General features: G+C 39.0%; 1 protein-coding gene across 1 annotated transcript in view; it reads left to right on the top strand.

Annotated features, from left to right (window-relative positions):
- KCNK5 (potassium two pore domain channel subfamily K member 5) overlaps positions 1-18,908 on the top strand; it is a 36,011-nt gene extending 17,103 nt beyond the window's left edge. Inside the window, exons 2-5 of the mRNA XM_069852565.1 lie at positions 10,070-10,181; positions 11,752-11,918; positions 12,630-12,798; positions 13,599-18,908. Of these exons, the coding sequence (XP_069708666.1) occupies positions 10,070-10,181; positions 11,752-11,918; positions 12,630-12,798; positions 13,599-14,419 (1,269 nt within the window). The 3' untranslated portion in view covers positions 14,420-18,908. The remainder of the gene's footprint in view (positions 1-10,069; positions 10,182-11,751; positions 11,919-12,629; positions 12,799-13,598) is intronic.
- The last annotated feature ends 3,441 nt before the right edge of the window (positions 18,909-22,349 follow it).

Below are 22,349 nucleotides of genomic sequence, written 5' to 3'. Positions count from 1 at the left end.
AGATTTCTTTTGCCAGGTCAGGATGGATTTCTAGGCTGTTAGCCTAATAAAGGTAGGAGCCTGTGACAGTATTGTGTCTTCAGTTTAGCTTATGATGGCATTGCATCCAAACACAAGTGCTTTTGAAAAACTTCACTAACAACATTTTTTTGAAAGTCCTGGAGCCTGCGTGCAGTAGTACAGTAACCCATAGCAAGGATGCTCTTGTTTAAATCCTGTCTATTGCTTTGGGATATTTCTGTGTTCTTCCTCAATTCTGAGAACCTAATTAAGCTTCAGGTTAAGCTTCTTCAGAACTACACTAAATAGCAAATATTTCCGCAGTAAGTGTGCATGGTTAAGATGTGAATGCTTTCTAGTCCCCTGTTCAAACTCAGTCACATTCTTTGAAGGTCGTACACAAGCTTTCTTTACAGGAGAGTGATACAGTTGTTTAGTCATTACTTTCCCTCTGCTGAAGGCCACTTCTGTGCTTCTCTGTTTTGTAGTATCTTGTATGCCTAACTGTGTTTAGCGCTGTGATCATCAGATGTTCTTACTAGCCTGTTCTTTCCTGGCTATTCAGTAAATTAAAAGGATTCTGCAGGTCCAATCCATGGCGGCCTTCATAGCATGTACTTAATAACTTTCATTGGAGTCTAGTTTCAAAGTCCAGTGCAAGATCATGTATCCCACTCTGTGCTTTCTCCATCTACTAAGCCTAAAATGCTGTTTGAAAAAAAAAATGCTGGGCACATTGACATCTAGGAACAGGAGATTCTCCAATGCTTTACAGAAAAAAAAAATCAATGAAGAATTGTGACAAAATAGCCTAATTAAGAAATCAAGACCTCTGTGTGTGCTGTATTCTAAATTAACAGACACAAATGATGTCTGGTTTGCTGTCCTGTTATGTAACAAAACTATGCAAAGTGAAAACCAGGCATGTGTTTACATGCATTCTTTAAAGAATAGGCTTAGAAGTAGGGACAGCTCTATATGAAGTTGCATATGCTGGAGGCTCTTTTAGGTAAGAAAAGGTATGCTTAGATGGAAGTCCAAGTTTCCAGCAGACTAAAGTTAAGCATAGTGAAGGGAAAGCAATAGAATCTTGGTTCTATAATTCATTTATGCATTGAGAAGCACTGTTTTGTTAATAGAATGAAACACTGAGAAGTTGCGTGGGTTAATGAAGAGTCAATAGAATCATAGAATAGTTTGGGTTGGAATGGGCCTTAAAGATCATCTAGTTCCAACCCCCTGCCATGGGCAGGTACACCCCACTATATCAGGTTACCCTAGGCTCCATCCAGCCTGGCCTTAAAAACCTCCAGGGATGGGCATCCACAACCTCCCTTGGCAACCTGTTCCAGTGTCTCACTACTCTCATGGTGAAGAAATTCTTCTAATGTCTAATGTAAATCTGCCCCTCTCCAGTTTGTACCCCTTCCCCCTTGTCCTATCACCACAAGCCTTTATGAATTGTCCCTCTCCTGCTTTCTTGTAGGCTCCTTTCAGGTACTGGAAGGTGCCTAGATTAGTTAAACTTTCTTTGTGGAAAACCAACAAGATAGAATGTTATATCTGCTGTATTGGTATACGGGAGTGTGAAAATACCATCTCATTCTGGATTAAATCTTGCTATTGCTGGAAAGAAAACCTCCCCCTGAAGTATGTAAACCCATATTTTGCTAGGATTTTTTTTTCCCCAAGTGGGACTTTTCAATGTTTGCCCTTTGATAGGAACTGTATTTTAAAATTAAACGATTGAAAAATGCAAAGTATGTTTTTGCTTGCAGTAGCACTTAATCAACCATTTCATAAATGCAGTGTATGACAGCAAGGAGAAAATTTGTCCCTTGCTGTTTGTACTTGATCTAAGTAGGAATGTAAATGCTGGAACTAACACTTGCTTTCCGGGGTTTGATTTTATTTTTGTTCTAGTTCAATTCATAGATAAAGGAAAAGGAATCCTCTATTAACCATATTGACCTCTCTAGCTTTCTGGGTGATGTTCATGTATGCTTTTGGTTAGGTTTATTATTTACATCTACCTATATGCCAAACATGAGGGTTGTGAGGTTTTTATTCTTTTAGAAGTAAAAGTTAACATTATTCCCTCAATGCCTGCTTCCTACTTTTTGACTCCATTTCCAGTTTGACGTTGTGATAGTGGCTACTAGCAATAACCTCATTGTGCTATTAAAAAGAAGCTGCTTCTGCCTCATATTTTATGTTTGTTAAAATAGACTGTGCAAGTTCTGTGATTAGTGAGAACCTTGGAGAACATAGCAACTCTTAGTTAAAGGTCAGCTGGGATGAAATGCCATGCGCAGCAGCTGAATGAACTGTGGATTCATTTCTATATGTATCGTTGATCTGGAGCCAGACTTGTGTAGTCAACTGATGTCCTCTTTAATAAATGTGGAATTTATTAAATCCCACCATCCTTCTCTAACACAGGTGCTGCTGACTCATATCCTGTACCTCTTGCCCCAACCACCTTCTAACTCTGCTCTCTGCATAGGTCAGTAACGGACAGTAAAATTTTCACAGGTTAGCAAGACACAAGGGTGTTGCCTGTTGTACTGAGACAATATGGTTCACTTTTCTTATTTTTCTTTCTACAAAAAAGGTCACAAACCATCCCCACAGAAGTGAGGTAGGGAATCCAGGACTCAGCTAAAAGACTTCTTTTTACATCTGGCACGGTTCATGTCCCAACAAACATGAAATTCATATTGCGAACACAGATAATGCTGAGAGGGAAATGAAAGGTCAGCTTACCTAAGTCCTGCTGGTTGCAGAGACTGTTAAGTGGCTAAGACAGCCTGAAAGATTTGTTCACTTGGCCTGCTGTGCCGGCCCTGGTCATATGCCAGCATATTTCAGTCAGCTGGGAACTTGGAGTCAAGTGAGCAGTCAGGGTAAGACTGTCATCACACTAGAGATGATGGGGGGAAAAGTGTGACAGGAACCACAAATCTGTGTTTTTCTGGTGGCTTTGAGCTGCTCTGGAGGCTGGATAGTCACTACCACCCTCCCCTGAGAACACCTGGCTTTAACTTACTTTGCACTAAATGTGCCAGGCTGGTAGAAATAACTGTGTCCAAATAGGGTGCTGCTGTTTTGTATTCTAGGCTGTGATTTTGTAATCTAATCCTCAAAAGATTCTTTTTCTCTCCGGGAGGTGATGAGCTTTGAAATCTCAGTGCACAGACAAGTATATAGCAGCTCTCCTAAAGATGATGTTGGAATAGCTGCTATTTCTGCGGCCTTGATCTAATCATTTAACCTCATGTGCATTCTCTCATCTTTCTGCAGCTCTGCTACGTTGTGTCTCCAGCTGCCAAAGTGAGCATAATAGCATAGCAAAATTTTCTTAGCAGTAGTGCAGCTGTCTTTGAAAGTGAAGGCTGGGAAGAGAGGTGAAATATTTTAGACTCAAGACTATATATAGTTTAATATTAACGTGAAGATTTTTGAGGGCTTAAACAGAAAATTTTAATAAATCATTACATATCCACACCTCGTGTAACTAGACAAGGAAAGTAATTGGGGGAGGGAAAGCTTCTTTGAGTTTTACTCATTGGTAAAACCATTAGTTGCGTAGTTGGCTTCTCTTTTTCTTTCCTTACACAAACCCCAAGCTGCCAAGATGCTCTAGTGAGGAAAATATTTTCACTAATGTGCAGTATCCTCCATTCAGTCAGGACACGTAGTGGAGGTGCTGGGGGAAAGGCAGTTGGCTTTAAGTTTCCTCTCTTCTCGCTCTCCTCTCTTCTCGCTCTCTGCTGCCTCTCCAACTACTGTAACTCAAAGCAATAGATTATGGTATTTATTATTATATTAAATATATATTTGTTGCTTAAAGACTAGACCCACAAACTAATAGATGAGCTATGACAGCTGTCAGCCAGGATTAATATATTCCTAGTCTCATTGTGAATCTACCACTTTTGATCTAGCTATAAAGTTCTTACAAATTCAGTCTATGCCTGTGAAATATCTTCTGCTGCTCTTAATATGCTAGCAGATTTCCAAGTGCAATATGCCAACAGCGCAGGAAATTTCTAGCTACGGTGACTGTGTTGCCTCTCTGTGAGGTAAATCTGAGGAAGTTTTTCTGTCAGTCTAGCTATGACCACCCACAGACTTTTTTTTTTTTCCTTCAAAAGAGATACTGAGAGAATTTATTTTCTCTTTATTTACATGTAATCCTGAGAGTATTACTCAGGTCAGCAAAGCTTTGTAATGTGTCTCAATTTTTTTATTATTGGAAAGATAAAAATTAACAATTAAATATGTTTTGGTTGAATTTTAAACAGCTGACTGCTACTATAACTTTATAGCTGGTGCCAGAAAACCCAGGTAACTCCAAAACCCAATGGGGACAAGTAGAAGGGTGTGCAGTTTGCATGGGATGGATTTTAGTTATTTTTACATTTAAAGTAATTTAGGAGTTACTTTGAAACCTTTTCTTGATTTTTTGAAGCGCTATTTACAATGTCCATACAGCTCTTTTTACTACTTCAGCTATTTGTTTTGCTGTGCTGTCACTGGATTTGGTTAAAATTAAAACCTGCTTAAAGTTCAACAACAGTATAGAGTTTCCTCTGATATTACAAACTCAAACCTTATTATGCTGGACAGTTTTACTATGATTGGCTAAATTGTCAGTATTGTGTATACCCATGGTTAGGTAACTACTGCACAGTTTTCTGGTTTCTTCACATTGTATAAAAGATTTGGATGTCAGTGTGAAAAGCGATTGCTGTTGAAGCTTTTAGTCTTTGTAGAAAGGTCTCTAAAGTACTTGGTAGTTTTGCAATTCTCAGTGTTTATCCATGCATTAAATGTTTACATCCTTGATTAAAAGACTTTGAGAAAGAAGCAAAGATACTCCATATTCCTTTGGGATCAGAACTGGGGTCAAAATCTAGGCATCCTGAAAGGATGCATCAGTGTATTGTTTTAATGGACTCTGCTTTTGGATGCAGCAGCCAGCCAAGATTGTCCTTTATGCACATGGTTATACTCTGAGAATAGGATGAAAGCTGTTGGTTCTGATTTCAGGCTTAATGGTTCTATTACATCTCCTTTCTTACAGAGAAACACTTGGTCTTTTTGAAAGAGAATTCTGATACCACTGAGAGAAGCTTAAAAACTATGATTAGACTTATGTGTCAGAGTTCCAGGGAGTGCTTTGAATAACATGGGAAGCTTTATCCCCCTTAAAAGAGACCTGGCACTGAGCAATATCTGGCTGTTCTTCTTGTGTGTAATAGGTTGCCTGTGGGACAGGATCTGTTGCTCCAGTTTATATAATCTGTTTATTGTCTTGTGTTTTCAGTTTGGCTATCTGTCTATCTGGCTGCAAGTACCCCAGAAGTCCTTTTTCTTTCCTATTGCTCATTGTTATCAGACCCAGCTAATCCTTATTAAAGTGTCTAGCATTTCAAGCCAAATATGAAAATATTCCTGCTTGATATGTAAGACCTGTATCACAGCTTTCTTGCAGTCCTTGACTCTTAGAATAACATCACTAATCACATGTGGATCCATGCAGAAATACATGCTAGGGGCCACCCAGCTGGAAAGCAGCTTTGCAGAAAAGGATCTGGGGGTCCTGGTGGGCATCATGTTCAACACAAGCTAACAATGTGCCCTTGCAGCAAAGGTGGCTAAAGGTGTCATGGGCATTAGGCAAAGCATTGCCAGGAGGCTGAAGGCTATGACCCTTCCCCTCTAGTCTGTGCTGGTGGGACCATACCCAGAGTACTGTGTCTGGTTCTGGGCTTCCCAGCGCAGGAGAGACATGGGTCATGCTAGACAGAGTCCAGCAAAGAGTGATTAAGATGATCAAGGTACTGGAGGATGCTCCAGCCCTCCTACAAGGAAAAGCTGAGAGAGCTGGAACTGTTCAATCTGGAGAAGAGAAGGCTGAAGGCAATCTCGTTTATGTAAATAAGTACCCAAAAGGACAGTGTAAAATAATATTTTCTTCTTTTCCTGGAAAGAAAATACAGCCTTGTGTACTTGGATCATCCTTACAGAGGCAGAAAGTGATAGGTCTGTCCCATTTTTCCTTCTTCTGAAGGCCAAGAAGCCAAAGTAAAGTGGCATATTCAACATACTTACAACAATCTCCGCTGAGCTTGCTCACTTAGTTTTACACCCTCATATTACTTCTACAGGGGCTAAAGTCATTCTGTTATGAGTCATTTTTCCTTTCAGTGGTATTGTTCAAATTTGAAACTTAACCATCCTTCTGGCTAATACAAAGACAAGGCCAACTCAGTTGGGTCTGCTGAATATTGCATGCTTTTAAGCTACCACCAAGCCACCAAGCTTGACAAGCCAGTAGGAAGAAGTGATTTGAATATATGCTTTGATATGTGGCTTCTCAGTTTAAGAAAACCTTCTTGCTGCTCTGGGCTTGCTCCTAGAAGAAAATGGAGAAGTAGAATAAATGGAGGTAGGAACACATCCACAGTACCTGTGTGGGTCAAGGCTTCTGCTTGCTGTTTTCAAATTTATTTTGAGAACTTTTCAGCCCCACTGCTGGTCATAGAGGAGGAATGCAAGTTGCATGTGCCCAAAGCATGAGAGAGAAACTTCTATCATTTGCCTAAGATAGAAGAAATTTTAACTCTTGTGATATCTGGTCGATCTTGAATGAACCTAAGCATCGGAGGGTTAATAAAAATATCACCCAGCTCAGGAAGCATAAGGTTGTATTGGAACAGTGCTGGAATTTGTCTATGGGAAGTACCTGCAGATGGAGCAAACTTTCTGCTTGATTATGTTCAAATGGCATCTCGGTTTCTACTTGTGTTAATGTCATTAGAAGATTTATTAGTTTCATGGATGTCTTAAATCTCACTCTGCAATTGCAAGTCTGTTTATTTTCAGCAATAGCTCTAGGGACTCTGGATCTTCCTTTTCCCTTTTCATTTGCCAAAGTGCAGGATTGGAGTGGTAGAGAGTGAGAGAGAAGAGGAGGTTTGATTCACAGAATCATTCAAGTTGGAAAATACCTTTAAGATCATCAAGTCCAACTGTAAACCTACCACTGCCAAGTCCACCACTAAACAAAATTCATTTGACCGAAGATAAAGTCCTGCCTTTAGCAGTACAAATTATCATGAGGTGGAGTCTAAGGGGATGTGTAATTTCAGAGTTAGTTAACTGTTTTCAGCTTTTGAATTTAGGTATACTTGAAAAGGTATTTTCTAAATTACATCTTTCAATATATTAAGAACACTTGAACCATCTGCCCTCTTCTTCTCCCCGTTTGCCTCCTATTTCCCCATGCAAAAGCTTTTTACAGCAAATTTCCCGTAGTTTAAGAAACAAGCACAGGCAGCCTGGGCCATTCTGTATTTTAACATACAAAAATAAAGGCATCTCTTACATCGCCTAAGAGATCTACCAAGTGAAACCCCATGCTTGCTCTTCAGTTGTATAGTGTCCACTCACGTTTTTTGTTGAAGCCAAAATATTTAATTATTTCAGTATGGGCAAGCGTTATGCTGCTTGGAAGGCAGCTACATATTTCCCACTGCACCAAAGCTATCTAAGTGTGTTTTGTGACCATCATTGCTCCAGCAGCTGGGATGCATACACTGTGTTCAGCAATGCGCACATTCAGGCTTATTGCAGACATAAAGTAACTTAAGACTAGACTATAGATTGTAGATAATTGCGCACTAATAGGAGATAACCGTGTGGAAATAAGGACAGGAAAAGAGTGGGAGCTTTGACTAAAGAGTATCTGTTCTTCCCTACATAAAATGTTTACATAACTCAAAGAGCCGGCCATCTCTCCCCCAGAACGTTAACTGCCTGAGTGTGAAGGACAGCTGTGTGCTACTCAGTCCAGCAGCTTCTTCCCTTTGGGTCTGGGCCCCCTTGACACCTCTAGATCTTAAATGCTGGCAGATCTTAAAGTAAGTGTGCATACTGGAAAACTGAGCTTCTTAGCTCAGACTGAAAGTGGAGTAATGCAATGAGATAATGGCCAAGTGATGACAGAAATGGACCACTTCAGTGGGTCTCTGAGATGAGTTGCTCTGGGAAGAATTAACAATAAACCAAGTGCACTTATAACATGGAAAATGACTGGTGTTTGACATAACATTCAGCACATAGTTGCTGAGTAGTGGAAAAAGTCAAGACATCTTTTCAGGGATAATAGATCACAGATCAGGTACTTTAGATGTCCTTTGGGACTTTTAGGAAGTTAATCTGTGGACCATAGCAGAAATGAATGAAGTTACTTTGGTCTTTACTCAGATGAACTCTTGGTCTTTGTGGGAAGGGTCTGCTTACTTGCCTTCTCTGCCTGTTTTAGGGCTACTTCTCATTTCAACATTACTTTCTCATGGCAAATGACTGCCTTGATGAGAACTCTCTCTGTATTCTTTCGTATCCAGAGTCCGCAGGCAGTTTTGCACATTGAGTTTACCAGGAGAAAAATCAAATTCTATACCTTCTTTCACTTTCAATGTGTCTCCTTTTATCATCTGTAATAGCTTGCATGTTGAAAGTGCATTTTTAATTAAATTGTTTGCATCTTCAGTATGCACAATACATTCACTAAGAGGGCATTTTTATTAGAGTAGGAGGGTGGTGATATGTAATAAGTCTTGAGAATAATTAAAACATGTGTTAGCTTGTGTATGTTTTCAGTAGCTGTTGAACTTTGTGTTGAGTCTCTGCTGGGTCCAAAATCAGATTTTCTTCAAGTAGGAAGGAAAGAAGAGGTGACAAGGGAAGGAAGAGTTGTTTGTAGGTACCTATAAATTCTTACTAGTTAAAGATAAACCTTGCCTGTCATGTTTATTAAAAAAATAAAATATTTTTGCTCCAATTTTAGGTATTTACTTTATGATATTTTTTGTGTTCAACACTTTATTGAGGGAAGCAGAAAAAGTAGGGTGACATTATGAGCCAACTTTTGGAGATACCTTCACCTCGCCTGAATATGGATATAGCCTCTGAGTTTTGTTCAGACCACCTTCGTTTACACTGAAGGGAAAAAAGCAGAGTAACCTGAGAAGGCTTTAACTGCAGCTTGATGTGACAGAGCAAAGATTGAATAACTGGGGAATTCTAGGAGAAAATACGTTAAATCACTTCTCTCTTTTACTTTTGTGAGGTTAGAAATATATATCAGAATTGGCGAGATGCATGATTTTCATCTGATAGTTTGGCTTTCTGCACTAAATAGTCATTAGGTTTTTTATCAGTGTGTTTTCTACAGTCTAGTTTTGGAAATGCACAGGAGGCTGGGTCTTCCATGTCTCTTCCCACAAAAGGTGAAAATGGTTAATAGTTCTTGAGCACCTGAAGACCTGAACAGAAGTTAAAAAATTGAATCCGTGGACATATCAATAACTACTTTTGCTTCCCTAAAACATTGTAAACAAAAGCTTTGCATTCTTCACGGTATGCTAGATTTAAAGATGGGATGAGAAAGGGGCCTGATTCAAGGACAGTGATTGCAGTCCGATTGCATGAAGTACAATGGAAAAGTGTTAATTTCTCTGTCTTTGCTGCAAAGTACAGTTTTTGTTGGCTTGTAGATAGTTTGACTTTGTCAGAGACAGCAGGTGAATTAATATAGATCACACTAGGTTTGTCAAAGATTCTGTGATGTTTTGCTCATACCCAGGTCAAGCTGAGGCATGTAACAGTGTCTTGAAATGGATAGTAGTTCTGAAGATGTCCCTAATGTTAAACCGAATTAAAGAACTCCACTGGAGGTAAAATGCTGGTTCAGTCTGGAGGAGTGTGTTTGGACTCTAGAAGAGATCCATGTGGCTTAAATCAGTAAATGAAGTAAAAGCTTATCTAATTAAACCCATTTTAAATGTCAAAGGACCTGCATTAATTTTATTTAAGTGAAGCAAGTTTTAAATATTTTATGATTATTGTTAGCAAATATACCTGACTAGCCTTCACAAAAAACTTGACTGATTATTTTGAAAGTCTGAACACAGGGGGAATACCTGAGAGGGACAGACTTGTTTCTTTTTCAGGTTGCCAGGATTTCCAAGAATGACTGTAAACTGTTTTCTTACAGGTTGTGTCAAATGCTGCTGGGCAGGGGGTTGCCATCACAGGGAACAATACTTTCAACAACTGGAATTGGCCTAATGCTGTGATCTTTGCTGCTACCGTGATCACTACAATTGGTAAGTATTTATTATGTCAACTTTTCTAACTAGTTTTCTTTATACTCTAGTGTGTTTGTACTCTTCCATTTGTGTGTCAAGCTAGCCACTGAATAAAATCCCAGTGGCTGGATTTGCCTGTGGCATATGTTCACTGAGGAAAAATAATAACTATTCTTTTGGCGCTCTCTCTCCATGGGTATACGGAAGAGAAATGTGTGCCTTTCCAATAAGTAACAGATTCAAGGTGCTTTTGGGAATCACTAGTGTCATTCCAGTTCCAATAATTATTGTACTTAAATTTCCAAGTCATAAAATCCCAAACCAAAAGCATTACAAAACTTTCTGTTAAACTAATACTTTAAGCATGTGCATTTGATGTTTTTGTGTAGCTGTCCTGTTGCTTGCATGCATCCTCTTAAGGTACTGATTTATCAATGGTTTTGGCTTGCAAAACAATCTGGACTTTTTGTCTATCTCTTAAAGAAGGCAAAGTAGAACAAGTAATGTCTTCTAAATCTCACTACTTATTTGTACTTGTAAAACCCTCTGCATTTGATATGCAGATATTCAGAGCTCATCTGCTTTCTGCTTTGACAGAAAAATCTTTGCTACGTGGTTTTGCTATACCCTTGCTACACCTACAGTGCAAACCCCCACTATCCCCCCTGGAGGTATACAAAAATGAATGTCTTACTGTTAAACTTATGCAGGATTGTGGGTATCTTTTTTACTTGAAACTCACAATACACAGCTTATAGTCTAACTTATGATATAAAGTCAAGGTTAGGAACATGCCTGAATAAGAAAGTTCTGGCTGAAGTCCAGAAAATAGGCTGCTGATTTAGCCTAATTTTGTAATGCCCTGTTGGGTTCTGTGACCAGCAAAGAACTAAATTCCATTGAAATATCTTGCTATGTCACAAGTCAACTTGCACAATTTGCAGGGGCAAGTAGTGATAGGATGAGGGGAAAATGGCTTTAAATTGGAGGCGGGAAGATACAGACTAGACATTAGGAAGAAATTCATCACAATGAGAGTGGTGATGCACTAGACTGGGTTGCCCAGGGAAGTTGTGGATGCCCCCTACCTGGAAGTGTTCAAGGCCAGGTTGGATGGGGCCTTGAGCAGCCTGGTCTGGTAGGAGGTGTCCCCGCCCATGGAAGGTGGGGTGGAACTAGATGATCTTTAAGGTCCTTTCCAACCTAAATCATTCTGTGATTCTATGAAGATGTATTTAATTAAGTTTTTTAACAGTACTGCTTAGGGTTCGGGAATCATAAGCTTTTAGGTGAGCTTCATTTCATATTTATCTCACTTTGTCAAGAAAAAGATGCACAAAATTTAGGAAACACTTAAAATGCAGTAATACACTCAGCCTGCATTAATAGAATACATTTGTTAAGGTAGAATTGGAAGGTATCCAAATTCAGAAGATGAGCAGCTGGAGTAGGCTGAAGCTCTTATAGATGGCAAAGTGAGGGGCATCTGAAACAGCAGAAGCCCACATAATATTGTTTTGTGCATAGGTGGAATTGCTTTGAATCCTCTGCAACAAGAACAGACTATGCACATACTTATCTCGTTTAGGTTACGGAAATGTTTCTCCAAAGACACCCTCTGGGCGTCTCTTCTGCATATTTTATGGGCTCTTTGGAGTTCCTCTCTGCTTGACGTGGATCAGTGCTCTGGGGAAGTTCTTTGGAGGACGTGCCAAGAGGCTGGGCCAGTTTCTGACGAAGAGAGGAGTGAGTCTGGTAAGGCCCTTTCTAGTTTACCCTCATGCTACGTATTTTTGATGCATGAATTAAGCTTATGCTTCTAAATTTACTTGCTAATCTTAGTAGTAAATGAACATTTGCGCAAATACTAATTTTTCCAAATGGTATCACATAGAAATAACTGAAAGGGGGATTGGGTTTATATGTTAGTTCTGCAAGATATTTAAACAAAATGAGAACAAAATTTTCTTGTAGAAAGCTTGGATACTAAATATAGATCTTGCAGATTCTATGGAGACAGACGTATCCCCTTATGTTAGAAACCTATAGGACAGACATTCTTTGCAAGTTTGTATGGCACAGAAATATTCTATCCTGTTTTGTTCCCAATTGCTTCTATGGTAGCATGAGTACTATCTGCTGTGCAGTGAATGAACTGGAAAAATAATATTTTGTTCTGAGTTATTCACCAGTGTTTTATTTGTTTGTGGCTTTTTGATTGCTTTTTTAGGGTGATTGTTTGGATTTGGGTGAACAAGTAGTTGTAAGAATAGTGGCTTCTGCATTAAGTAAAAAAAGAAAAACAGTTGTGTGTTTACTTCAGTCAGTGACTTTTAGTTATGGCTGATAAACTGTTAGCACAAAACTCTGAGTTGTCTGATACTGTCAAATGATGCTTGGTGCCATGGATAGGAAAAGCAAATGTGGAGATCTTTCCCTGACTGTTTTTTTCTTCTTTCTTTACAGAGGAAGGCACAAATTACATGCACAGCTATTTTCATTGTTTGGGGTGTCTTGGTCCATCTGGTTATTCCTCCCTTTGTCTTTATGGTGACCGAAGGATGGGATTACATTGAAGGCCTCTATTTTTCATTCATCACTATCACCACCATAGGATTTGGAGACTTTGTTGCTGGTCAGTAATTGTATCTTATGACATATTTCACTACACGCAGTGGGGGAATTATATTTCCAAACTCTAATTCGAAAAGGTGATTTCTAAGCTTTTCAAAAACATTTTGCTGAATAGGAGATTCAGTTAAAGCTGGATACTGATCTAATGGACTATGTCTGACTCTTCAGTCGTGGTTCAGATACCAAAGGCCTTTATTGGTCTGGAGCCAAGTGCTGGTAACTCTTTCAGGTTCTTGTCTGGTAACCCTGTTTCAGACAAGTTGCTATTCTAGCCACCAAGATAGTTAAACACTTTTGAATGTGATCCAGTATATAAAGCAGGATGCATAAGTACTGGGCAATATTCTCTGTGCAGCTGTCTAGAACTAGTCAACAGGAAATGCTGAGCATACTGGTGTCTCCTTCCTAAATCGCTTCTTTAAAATCCTCTGACTTGTTTCAGGGCTTTGGAGATAGTCCCTGTAAGTGGAATTCTGAATCTTTTTCTTAAGAAATGTACCTATATCTGTACCTCAATGGCAGGGTCCATTACCTTCCATTTTTTATGTTGTACCAATACACTTCCATTTTTTATATTGTTGTCCAGTGGTCAGAATACATGCAGCCAAGAAGTGGAAGACCTAGGATCAACTTTTTCTGTCAGAAGGGTTTCAGATTCCCACTTGCCACCTCTCAAAGCAGTGCTCAAACAACTAGGCTCTGCTAGTGTGGAAGGGAGTGTTTCTCAGGGTCATAACTTCAGAGGTTTATCAGCTGCGATAGTCCTCTTTCAGTAACGTTCTTGTTTTAAATTCTTTGTAGGTGTAAACCCAGACGCAAACTATCATGCCCTTTACAGATATTTTGTGGAGTTATGGATCTATCTAGGACTAGCTTGGCTTTCACTCTTTGTTAACTGGAAGGTCAGTATGTTTGTGGAAGTACACAAAGCAATCAAGAAACGGAGGAAAAAAAGAAAAGAGTCATTTGACAACCATCCTCGGTCTAAAAATCCCCTTCAAATGGGTACCTCAAAGGATGTCAACATCTTCAGCTTCCTTTCAAAGAAAGAAGAGACCTACAATGATCTTATTAAGCAAATTGGGAAGAAGGCCCTGAAGACAAACAATGACAAAATTATTAAGGTAGAAAATACCAAACAAAATATGCAGAATGCCAGTATAGATGCTCAGGTGACTTACACAAAGACAGAGTCATTTGAGTATGATGAGACTTCCCTGGACATTCAGAACGGTCATGTACTGAGACCGCTACATGACAAACGTATTGGAGACAGCCCTCTAGAAGGAACCATGTTTGTAAACCAGCTAGACAGGATTAGTGAAGAAGAAGGCGAAGTGTGGGATTCCAGAGACTATCGACCCTTAATATTTGAGAATGCCAATATAACATTTGTAAATGAAGATGATGATGAAGAGGAAGATATCTCGGATGATGAGGAAACGTCAAAATCCTCCATGGATGATAATCTCGCAGAGGAATCTGAAACTGCAAAAAACTTGGTAAAATTCCCATCCTCTGATGAATCTACCTTTACCAATAATGAGCTAGAACTTTCTGTGCCTTATGAACAACTGATGAATGAATATAATACAGTAAGCAATGTGAAAGCTGCCACGTGAAGCATGTTTGACAATGGTTTTCTGAAAGCGGTCAGTGCATGTTGAACAAATTAACGGAGCAAGGAGATAAGCATGGTTTTGCAGCTTCTCCTGTCTCTTTGAAAACAAAAGCAAGTCCCAAACTAATGAACTCCAGCATCCTTTTCCCATCCTAAGTTGGTTTCTGAGCCCATCAGCTTTGCTTATCTGAAAAACTTGTAAAATAACGGCTGAATATGGAGTCCTATTCCTTCTTGGGATTTTATGGTTCTCGAACAAAGTAGAAAAAACTAGGTAATACACTGGACCTGCTCTGCGTTTATGCATTTCATTGAGGAATTAGTTTGGGAGTGTAACTATACTGTTGCAAAGAGACTGTTTTGGGTGTCAAAATGCGTTTGGTTACTCCATTAGCTTTTCACCTTTGAAAGTCTGGATTTGAATCCTGCTTTGATCACAAATGAAAGCAAGGGTTTGCTTATTTTTTTGAAGTTGCCCATTGTTAAGTTGTTACCACCAAAAAGAAAAAATGGTGCAACCACTAGTTGTTCTTAATGAGAAACTTTAGATGGAATACCAGAACACACAGACCTGAGCTGAGGTGTGCTGGCAGACTGAGGAGGAAGCATCTGAAACATCTGTCTAGAATCATGCCAGTGCTTGTCAAATTAAAGTGAATTGTAAATTCATAAATAAAATATTAAAATTTAAAATTCCAAAGGAATGGATTGAGAAGGAGCCCTCTAACAAGGAAGAATCATCTGGGATGAAGCTCACCAATTGTGCTGCTAAACTGCATATCAGCCCAAGAACTGTTAGAGTGTCAAGTGACTGGAAAACCTATTGATCAAAGCATGTATGAGCACAGCTCATGTATGAGCAATGAACTTTTTAAATGTTTGAAGTGTCCTTCCACTGTCCGTTTCTTAGGAAATACTTGAATGAACCTTATACAGTATCTATGTACAGGTGAAGTTTTATTGACACTGTTCTTCTGAGGAAAAAAATCACCTTGGGAGGCACAGATATTCTCCAAAAACCCTAATGCCTGTCAGAAGGGACCTGTAGCACTGCTGCTGATCTGTGCAGCATGTTAGTCAGTATTGTTATTTGATGTTCCTCTCTGCCCTGGTACTTCAGACTAGACTTGAATGAGAGATGATTTTTGAAACAGTTGATTACACTTTGTTATTTGTTTTGTTTCAAAGTATGACCTATGTGCATATACAATGGTTATTCTATCCCACTTTCAAGAAGGCTAGGCAATGTCAGATCTTGGGCAAATTGTGATATGCTCAAGTGACTTAGGGCCATAAGGCAGCTCTTTTAAGAGGAACTTAGACTCTGAGCTCCTCAAAGTATTATCTTTTGGCTTGGAGATGGGCTTTTCATTGAGAAGGAAGTACGTCTCTTCATAACATTTATGCCCAAATGTTTTGGCTACTAAGAAAATGATACCATGGTTATATTTTGCTTTCTTTTCCATATCTATGTGTTAACCCTGACAACTCTTTCAAATGAGGCTCTTGATTACAAAAGGTACTAACTTCACTTATATCCAATATACTTGGAACAGAAAATAGCAAGACCTGTTAACCTTAACATGCCAAGTTCTGTTATTCTATTTAGTTTTTTTTATTTAAGACATTCCAGTATGTCCAAAAGGTTCCAGAGTTCAGTGAATAGTTAAAAGTTGTCTCATTCTCATTGTTGGTTTAATGTTGCCAGACTCACTAGCTCCGTAAGAAGAGTTTATGGAATCTTGCAATGTTAATCTTGAATTACCAGATATTTCTAATAACTACAAACATTGGCTGCAGCTTTATATCTGGCCTCTTCCACAGAAGGAGGAGGAGGACATATGTGAAACTGACACTCTGGTTAGATAGCCTGTTGATGGGAAATTTTGAAATCATCACTTTGAAACAAAGGACTGTCTTTAGACCTATCTTTTCAGAATTTTCCACGCATGTGAAGTTTTTTCAAACAGAAAGTGAACGCAGGCTAGGGCTAACTCTGTTACACTGGCAAAAATGTGGAATCAATATCATTTGGTTTGGTAGGTAATCTGTATTTTATTATATCATCTCTGAAGAGATCCTAATTTGAAATCAAATGATGTTATATTACTGCTATTTTGAGCAGAGTTGGCTGGATGAATTTTACTTGTGTATGATAGGTAAGAGGGAGAGGCCCTATCAAAAAGATTCTGATTTGCTTCTAATAGACACCCACATCCCCATCATTTTAAAGTGACTTCAAGCTCTTCAAATATGTATATCTGAAGGGTTGTAGTTGACAGCTATATCTTGTAAGAAGTGGTAGGTAAAACTACATGCATGATACACAGGCTGTTTGTGTAGCAAGTCTAGCCTTCTCTATTTTTTGTTTAAACAAGTCCACATCAATTTAAAAGAAAATGAGAAAGCACTCCATGTGGCTTTTATTGTTCTCCAAATTGTCTTCCATTATTGATGCAAAGAAACACAGTATTAGTGAGTGTTAGAAAGCTACAGGACAGTGAGGGCAGAAAAAAGGCTTGCTGAAAGTGCATCAAGTGGAAAAGCATTGTCCAGTCTTCATTTAAGAAAAGAAAAAATCTCTTTAATACAGAAATAATACAACCCAGACACTTGGCTGGGCTACTTTAATTGGGAGGGGATGTTGCACACTGGAACCCAGACTCTGCGTTCTCTGTAGCGAAGTGCACTTGTACGCCAGAGCTGAGAATGGATAGGATCTGTTTCATATTATCAAGTTAGAAGTGACTCTCTGGCCTTTCCCAGTGTAGTCAGCATAGACTGTAAGTCTGCATAATAAGTATCATGGGATTTAAAGTAATAGTTTAAATTTATTAAAACAAAGTACAATATTCCCGCTTTTTTGGGGAAACATGATCACACCTCACAAAACTGTTCTCAAGACATCCCACCATGTGCCTTAATGTAATACTAACACTGGGAAAAAATTCCTTTTTACACAGGGGCCAACACAACTGGTCTCATTAAGCCCTACTTATTTTCAGTGTTCTAGAGGGGTTTAGTTGGTGCATAGCTTTGATATTGATGCTCTCCAAAAAGTTAAACCATTTCCCAGGGTTTTTTAAAATTATGGTGCCATCTCAGAACTACCAAAGTGCTGAGCAAGACAGCTTTTTTTCTGCCTGTCTTCCATGTCTTGAGAAAAGTAACTGCCTGGGGTATCTAAATTAGTGTCTTTCTGCCTTTGGATTTACATGTAATGAGTTAGAGGGGTGTCCAAGCTGGATTTTGAGCTATTCAGCCCCAAAAGTGCCTCTGAGTGAATTTCCCAGTGCTGCTCGATAAGGTCTTGTCATTATTTCAATTATTTGGTCAATCTGGAAACATTTTGTTTGGATGCCATGTAAGATTTCATTTGGCTAACCAACAATGTTAACAACCGTCTTAATGAATTTGTTTTTATAGGCAAGATGGATCTTTTCCTGGCAAGAGAGGAAAGGGGATTTTTCTTAAAAAGAAAGTGGGGGGGGGTAGGGCGGTGGAGGTGGAGGTTAAAGCACATGTAAAGAGGGATGGAATAGAAGTAGAAACTCTTTTTAGCTATTCCCTAGAAAGCAGATTGTATTTCCAGTTGCATTATGTGAAGCATGGGTCCACTTTTTATAAACGTACTAACATTGCAGAGGTGAGCCAGTATTTTAAAAATTAAGAAAAAATATTTAAAAATCCTGAAACATGACAAAAAAAAAAAAAGTCTGTTCCTACAAAAGCTCTTTTACATGCTATAGACTACGTGACCCCATCCTTCATGACATTGTTGTGACACTTCTTGCTTTTGTCTGTGCTGTTGAAGCCTATTTTTTACCAGAAGGGCATCATTTTCAGATACATATCTCGCAGAAAACAGTCTTAACACATCTGATACACTGGTACGAAATCACTGAGGAAATACAGAAAGTGGTGTGTTAAATTATTCTGAAGTAACGATTTGTGAATCTGTTGCAGGCAATGGATCTCACAAAACATGCAGAAATAAAACCTTAGAGTGGTGACACAGTTGTATATGTTGAGACTTTTTTTTCTCCAGTTGACCTGGGAGAGAATGTGTAGAGACAGACAAGCACTGCTGATGAGGAGAGCAAAAAGCAATATACAAGTCTGTTAACCCAAACAAAAAAATCCAAGAGCTCTGTTGTAGACTTGTAACTTTTGTGCCTCATGGGATTCATTCCATTTGTGATGGATTTACCTTTTAAAAAATCAGCTTGTCTCTCGTATGGCTTTTGAAGTTTGTACATTTCTGATTCTTATCACTCCATAATATGCTTCTCTGTCTGTTCTGTTGCTGATTGTCACTGGAATCACACTGTATGTAAATATTTGCTGAGTCTTTGTAAAATGTAATTTATTTTAATATTTTGCAATAAAACTTTTACAATTTATCCTCTCTGTTGTGAGGAGAATGGCAATCAAGAAATGAGATTTCTTTTTACAACTCCACACACATGTAACACACCTCACAGAGGAGACTCCTGGTTCAAAGTGTTTGCAGGTAAGGAGCTGATAAAGCAAGTTATTTTATGCAAGCAGATAATTATGTAAGCAAGTTATTTTATATACTTGCCTGTACTTGTATGGGGTATTGATGACTTCAACATCTTTTGGTCTTCAGCATAGCAAAGTGTTATTCAGTGAGGATTTTGGACAGCTGTTGAAAGATAAAACTTTTATTCTAGAGTCTGTGTTTTTTCAGGAGACTGTTTTTAAAGAAGATGGACTAAGACAGAAAGTGTTAGAGTTGGTCAGTACTGCAAAAAAATGAAATGGACCTTTATTACTGCTAACTGAATCTTACACCAGAACTATTAAAATATCTGAATAGCTGTTTATTTATTTTCACAAGATTTCTAGCACCAGTGCTCACCATTTTGAAGGCAAGAAGTATTTGCAGTCCTTCACTTCCAGCAGTTTCCTTAAAATACCTTGGAAAATAAATACCTGCCTACCTTAAGAGGGTACGAGGGGGATGAGCCACCTGCAAAAATTTGGACAACATCAGCCTGAGGACAAAGGACTGAACCTTAACTTTTAGGCAACTGAATGAAATTGCTGAGGTGTGAGTTAGGAAAGTGGGGAGATGCTATAATGATTTTTGAGTAAGGGTAGCTGAGGAGAAAGAGGTGCTTGATGAAAAAAAAAAAAAGAAACAAAGAAAAAAACCCAAAATAACAAAACCCCAGATAGGGAGGTGGGGTCCCCCTCATGGAACTGAGGGCAGGGCATAACATCAAGTCTGATAACATTTATATCTGCTCCCAGCAGGTTGGATCCCACAGACTATTGTTCACCTTCTGCCTTTGGTATTTTAGTAGAGTGTTAGTAATTTATAAGGAGTAGGGTAGCAAGAAGTAGGAAAACAGGGTAAACCTGTATCTGTTAAGTGCATGTTCTTATGCACCATGCCCGGCTGTGGGTTCCTCTGAACACAATAGCTTAATAGATAAAATTGCAGACCAGCTGACTCTTAAAAAACACTGAAATATTTTTTCACTGAATGCTTATCATAAGTCTTTGCAATGTGTTGTACACCATGATACCAGCAACCTGTGGTTTATGGAAATGTAGAACTCAAGCCTTTAATTCTAGGAGATGAAGAGGGTAACATAGCAGGTAAAGAGCTGCTGCTGAGGACTGTTTTACACAGGAAAATGCTACTTTACTTCCTTCAGGGCACTTTCCTGTAGCTGGACTTAAGTCCTGAAGAACCCATGAAATATCTCTTTCAACTCATATTCAAGGACCTGCAGGGAGGTGGGGAGGTCTGTTGCCCTATAGTTTGACCAGAAGTGTTTTCTTTTAAAATGTATTATTTGTACTTTGTGCCTTTCAGCAAGGGTTGGTTGGGGTTTGCTTAGTGGGGTTTTTTTAATTTTTTTTAAAACCTTTTTTTAGCAATTTCCCTGTGTTAAGATAAACAATCCTGTGATACCTAGGAATAAAAGGCTGGGCTGAGCACGGCACCCATTAGGTTTTTGACTGCTTTTTGTTACAGAAAACCCATGGAGAACTCCTGACCTACATGCAGATTACTCCCCATACCCTACTTGGCTTCACAGTGTGATTGCAGGCTGTAGTTTTATATTGATTCCATGCCTGAGGAGGAAGGGGGAGCAATGAGTGAGTGGGAGCAAACCTATCCCTGCCACAGGCCATGCATCTTGCTGAGAGTGAGCCAGTGGCATTGCCTTTCCCTGGCAGGACCTTAGCATCCCGCTCAAACTTGTTTGTCACCTACAGGTTTTGTGCAGCTTGGGATACCTGAAGGGCTTGCAAAAGGATTACTTCTCACTTTCGTGTTGGCAGATACCTTCTTCTGCAATATAGTTAATGTGACTTATGCTGATCCATGGCATGTGGGCAAAATCTTGTGGAAAGGGGATGCACTACTGACCTTTAGTGCCTTGATTTTCATCCTGGCTCCCAGGAATACCAGACTCATAAGAGGTAAGGGGTTTTTTTTGGAGGGTAATGTTTTGTGGAATTACAGATAAGTGTCCAAGCAAGTGTTGAGTCTTGGGATGAAAAAAAAAAATTCAAGCAGTGGTTATCTTAGACAACACAGCCACCCTAGCACAGGGTGTGGTACTGTGACTTATATGAGCATAGAGATCCAAAATGAAATGCCCACAATTCAGCTTGCTGACCAAGGAGACTTGCCCTTTCACATCAGAAGGGCTTATCTGGAAAGGGTGAATTGAGGTGGACTGGGATGTTGTAGATATTGTCCTGCATAGAGGGTCCTTGAAAGCCAGGTAGCATGCTCTAGAGAGGAGAGTTTGCTCTGATGACTAAGTTTTCACATAGCCTGTAGCCAGAACTCCTCCTGATTAAACAATATATAGATATGAGCAATATATTATTTTTCTATTTTAAGAGTATTTTTTTATGAGGGGCTAGAAGTTGCCTTCTTATTGTCGCTCCTTGCTGCTCATAAGAAAGAGTAGAAAAGAGATGGTAAGAACTGACTCTTCATATTGGGCTGGTTAAGTTGTTTTCTGCACCTTGTGTCCCCACTTTTCTCCTTACTGTAGTAGAGCTGCAAATAACAGAGAAAACGGAACAAAAACCCCTGAAAATATGAATTCTGAAATTGGGGTGAGGAGATTAAAACACGAAGTATCTGAAGTAAAAGCTAATATTTTTCCCATAGGCATTCTTTGAAATTTCCCATGCTAGCCTTTAATAAAATTATTTTGGATACTTTCCTAAATATACCAAACAAAAGCACTTGTTCTTTCAAATTAGACCTATGCAATTTTTATTCAGGAAATAAAGTTCTTTGACACACTTTTAATCTTATATGAGTATAGAAATAGTGTGTGGCACCATGATGTGCCTTTTAATTTTAAGGAAAATGAATGCATTCTGTATGAATGACCATAGAGCACACTGAAAGCAAAAATCCCATTCAAGGCCTGTCAATAGCTTTACACTGTGCTGTGAGCTTATGGCTTTGGGCACTTGTTGATCACACTTTTATCTTAAGTTTCTGGGTGTATAAGGAAGTATGATTGCTAATTGCCGCTAAGATCAGACACAAAAATCCTCATGTGCTTTTTTGTGGGTTGGGCCCTACCCATACTAATCAAAATAAAACTGGGTACAGAGGAGCACTGGTTCCTACGTGCTCCTGTTTGTTGGGCAGAACTGCAAAATACGTGCATGCAAATGTGAAATAAATCCATGTTCATGTTGAAATAGAAGTCACAAGCTTCTGAAGCTAGAGGCGAAGTGTTTATTCATGAAGCTGTGTTGTCCTTCTCTGGCAACCTTCATATTTGCTGCTTATCAGTTGTATGTTGGCAGTTAGTAAAGGAACAAATCAAGACTTGAGACACAGACAACCTCTTTTAATATTTTCTATTCATCTCAGCCTGGGATTTTTGCCAACTCCATCTCTGGCACAGCTG

This window comes from Phaenicophaeus curvirostris, chromosome 2 (assembly GCF_032191515.1).
Source record: "Phaenicophaeus curvirostris isolate KB17595 chromosome 2, BPBGC_Pcur_1.0, whole genome shotgun sequence".
Lineage (NCBI taxonomy): Eukaryota > Metazoa > Chordata > Aves > Cuculiformes > Cuculidae > Phaenicophaeus > Phaenicophaeus curvirostris.
Note: the sequence above shows the minus strand (reverse complement) of the source record. Positions and strands in the feature narration are given on the sequence as shown.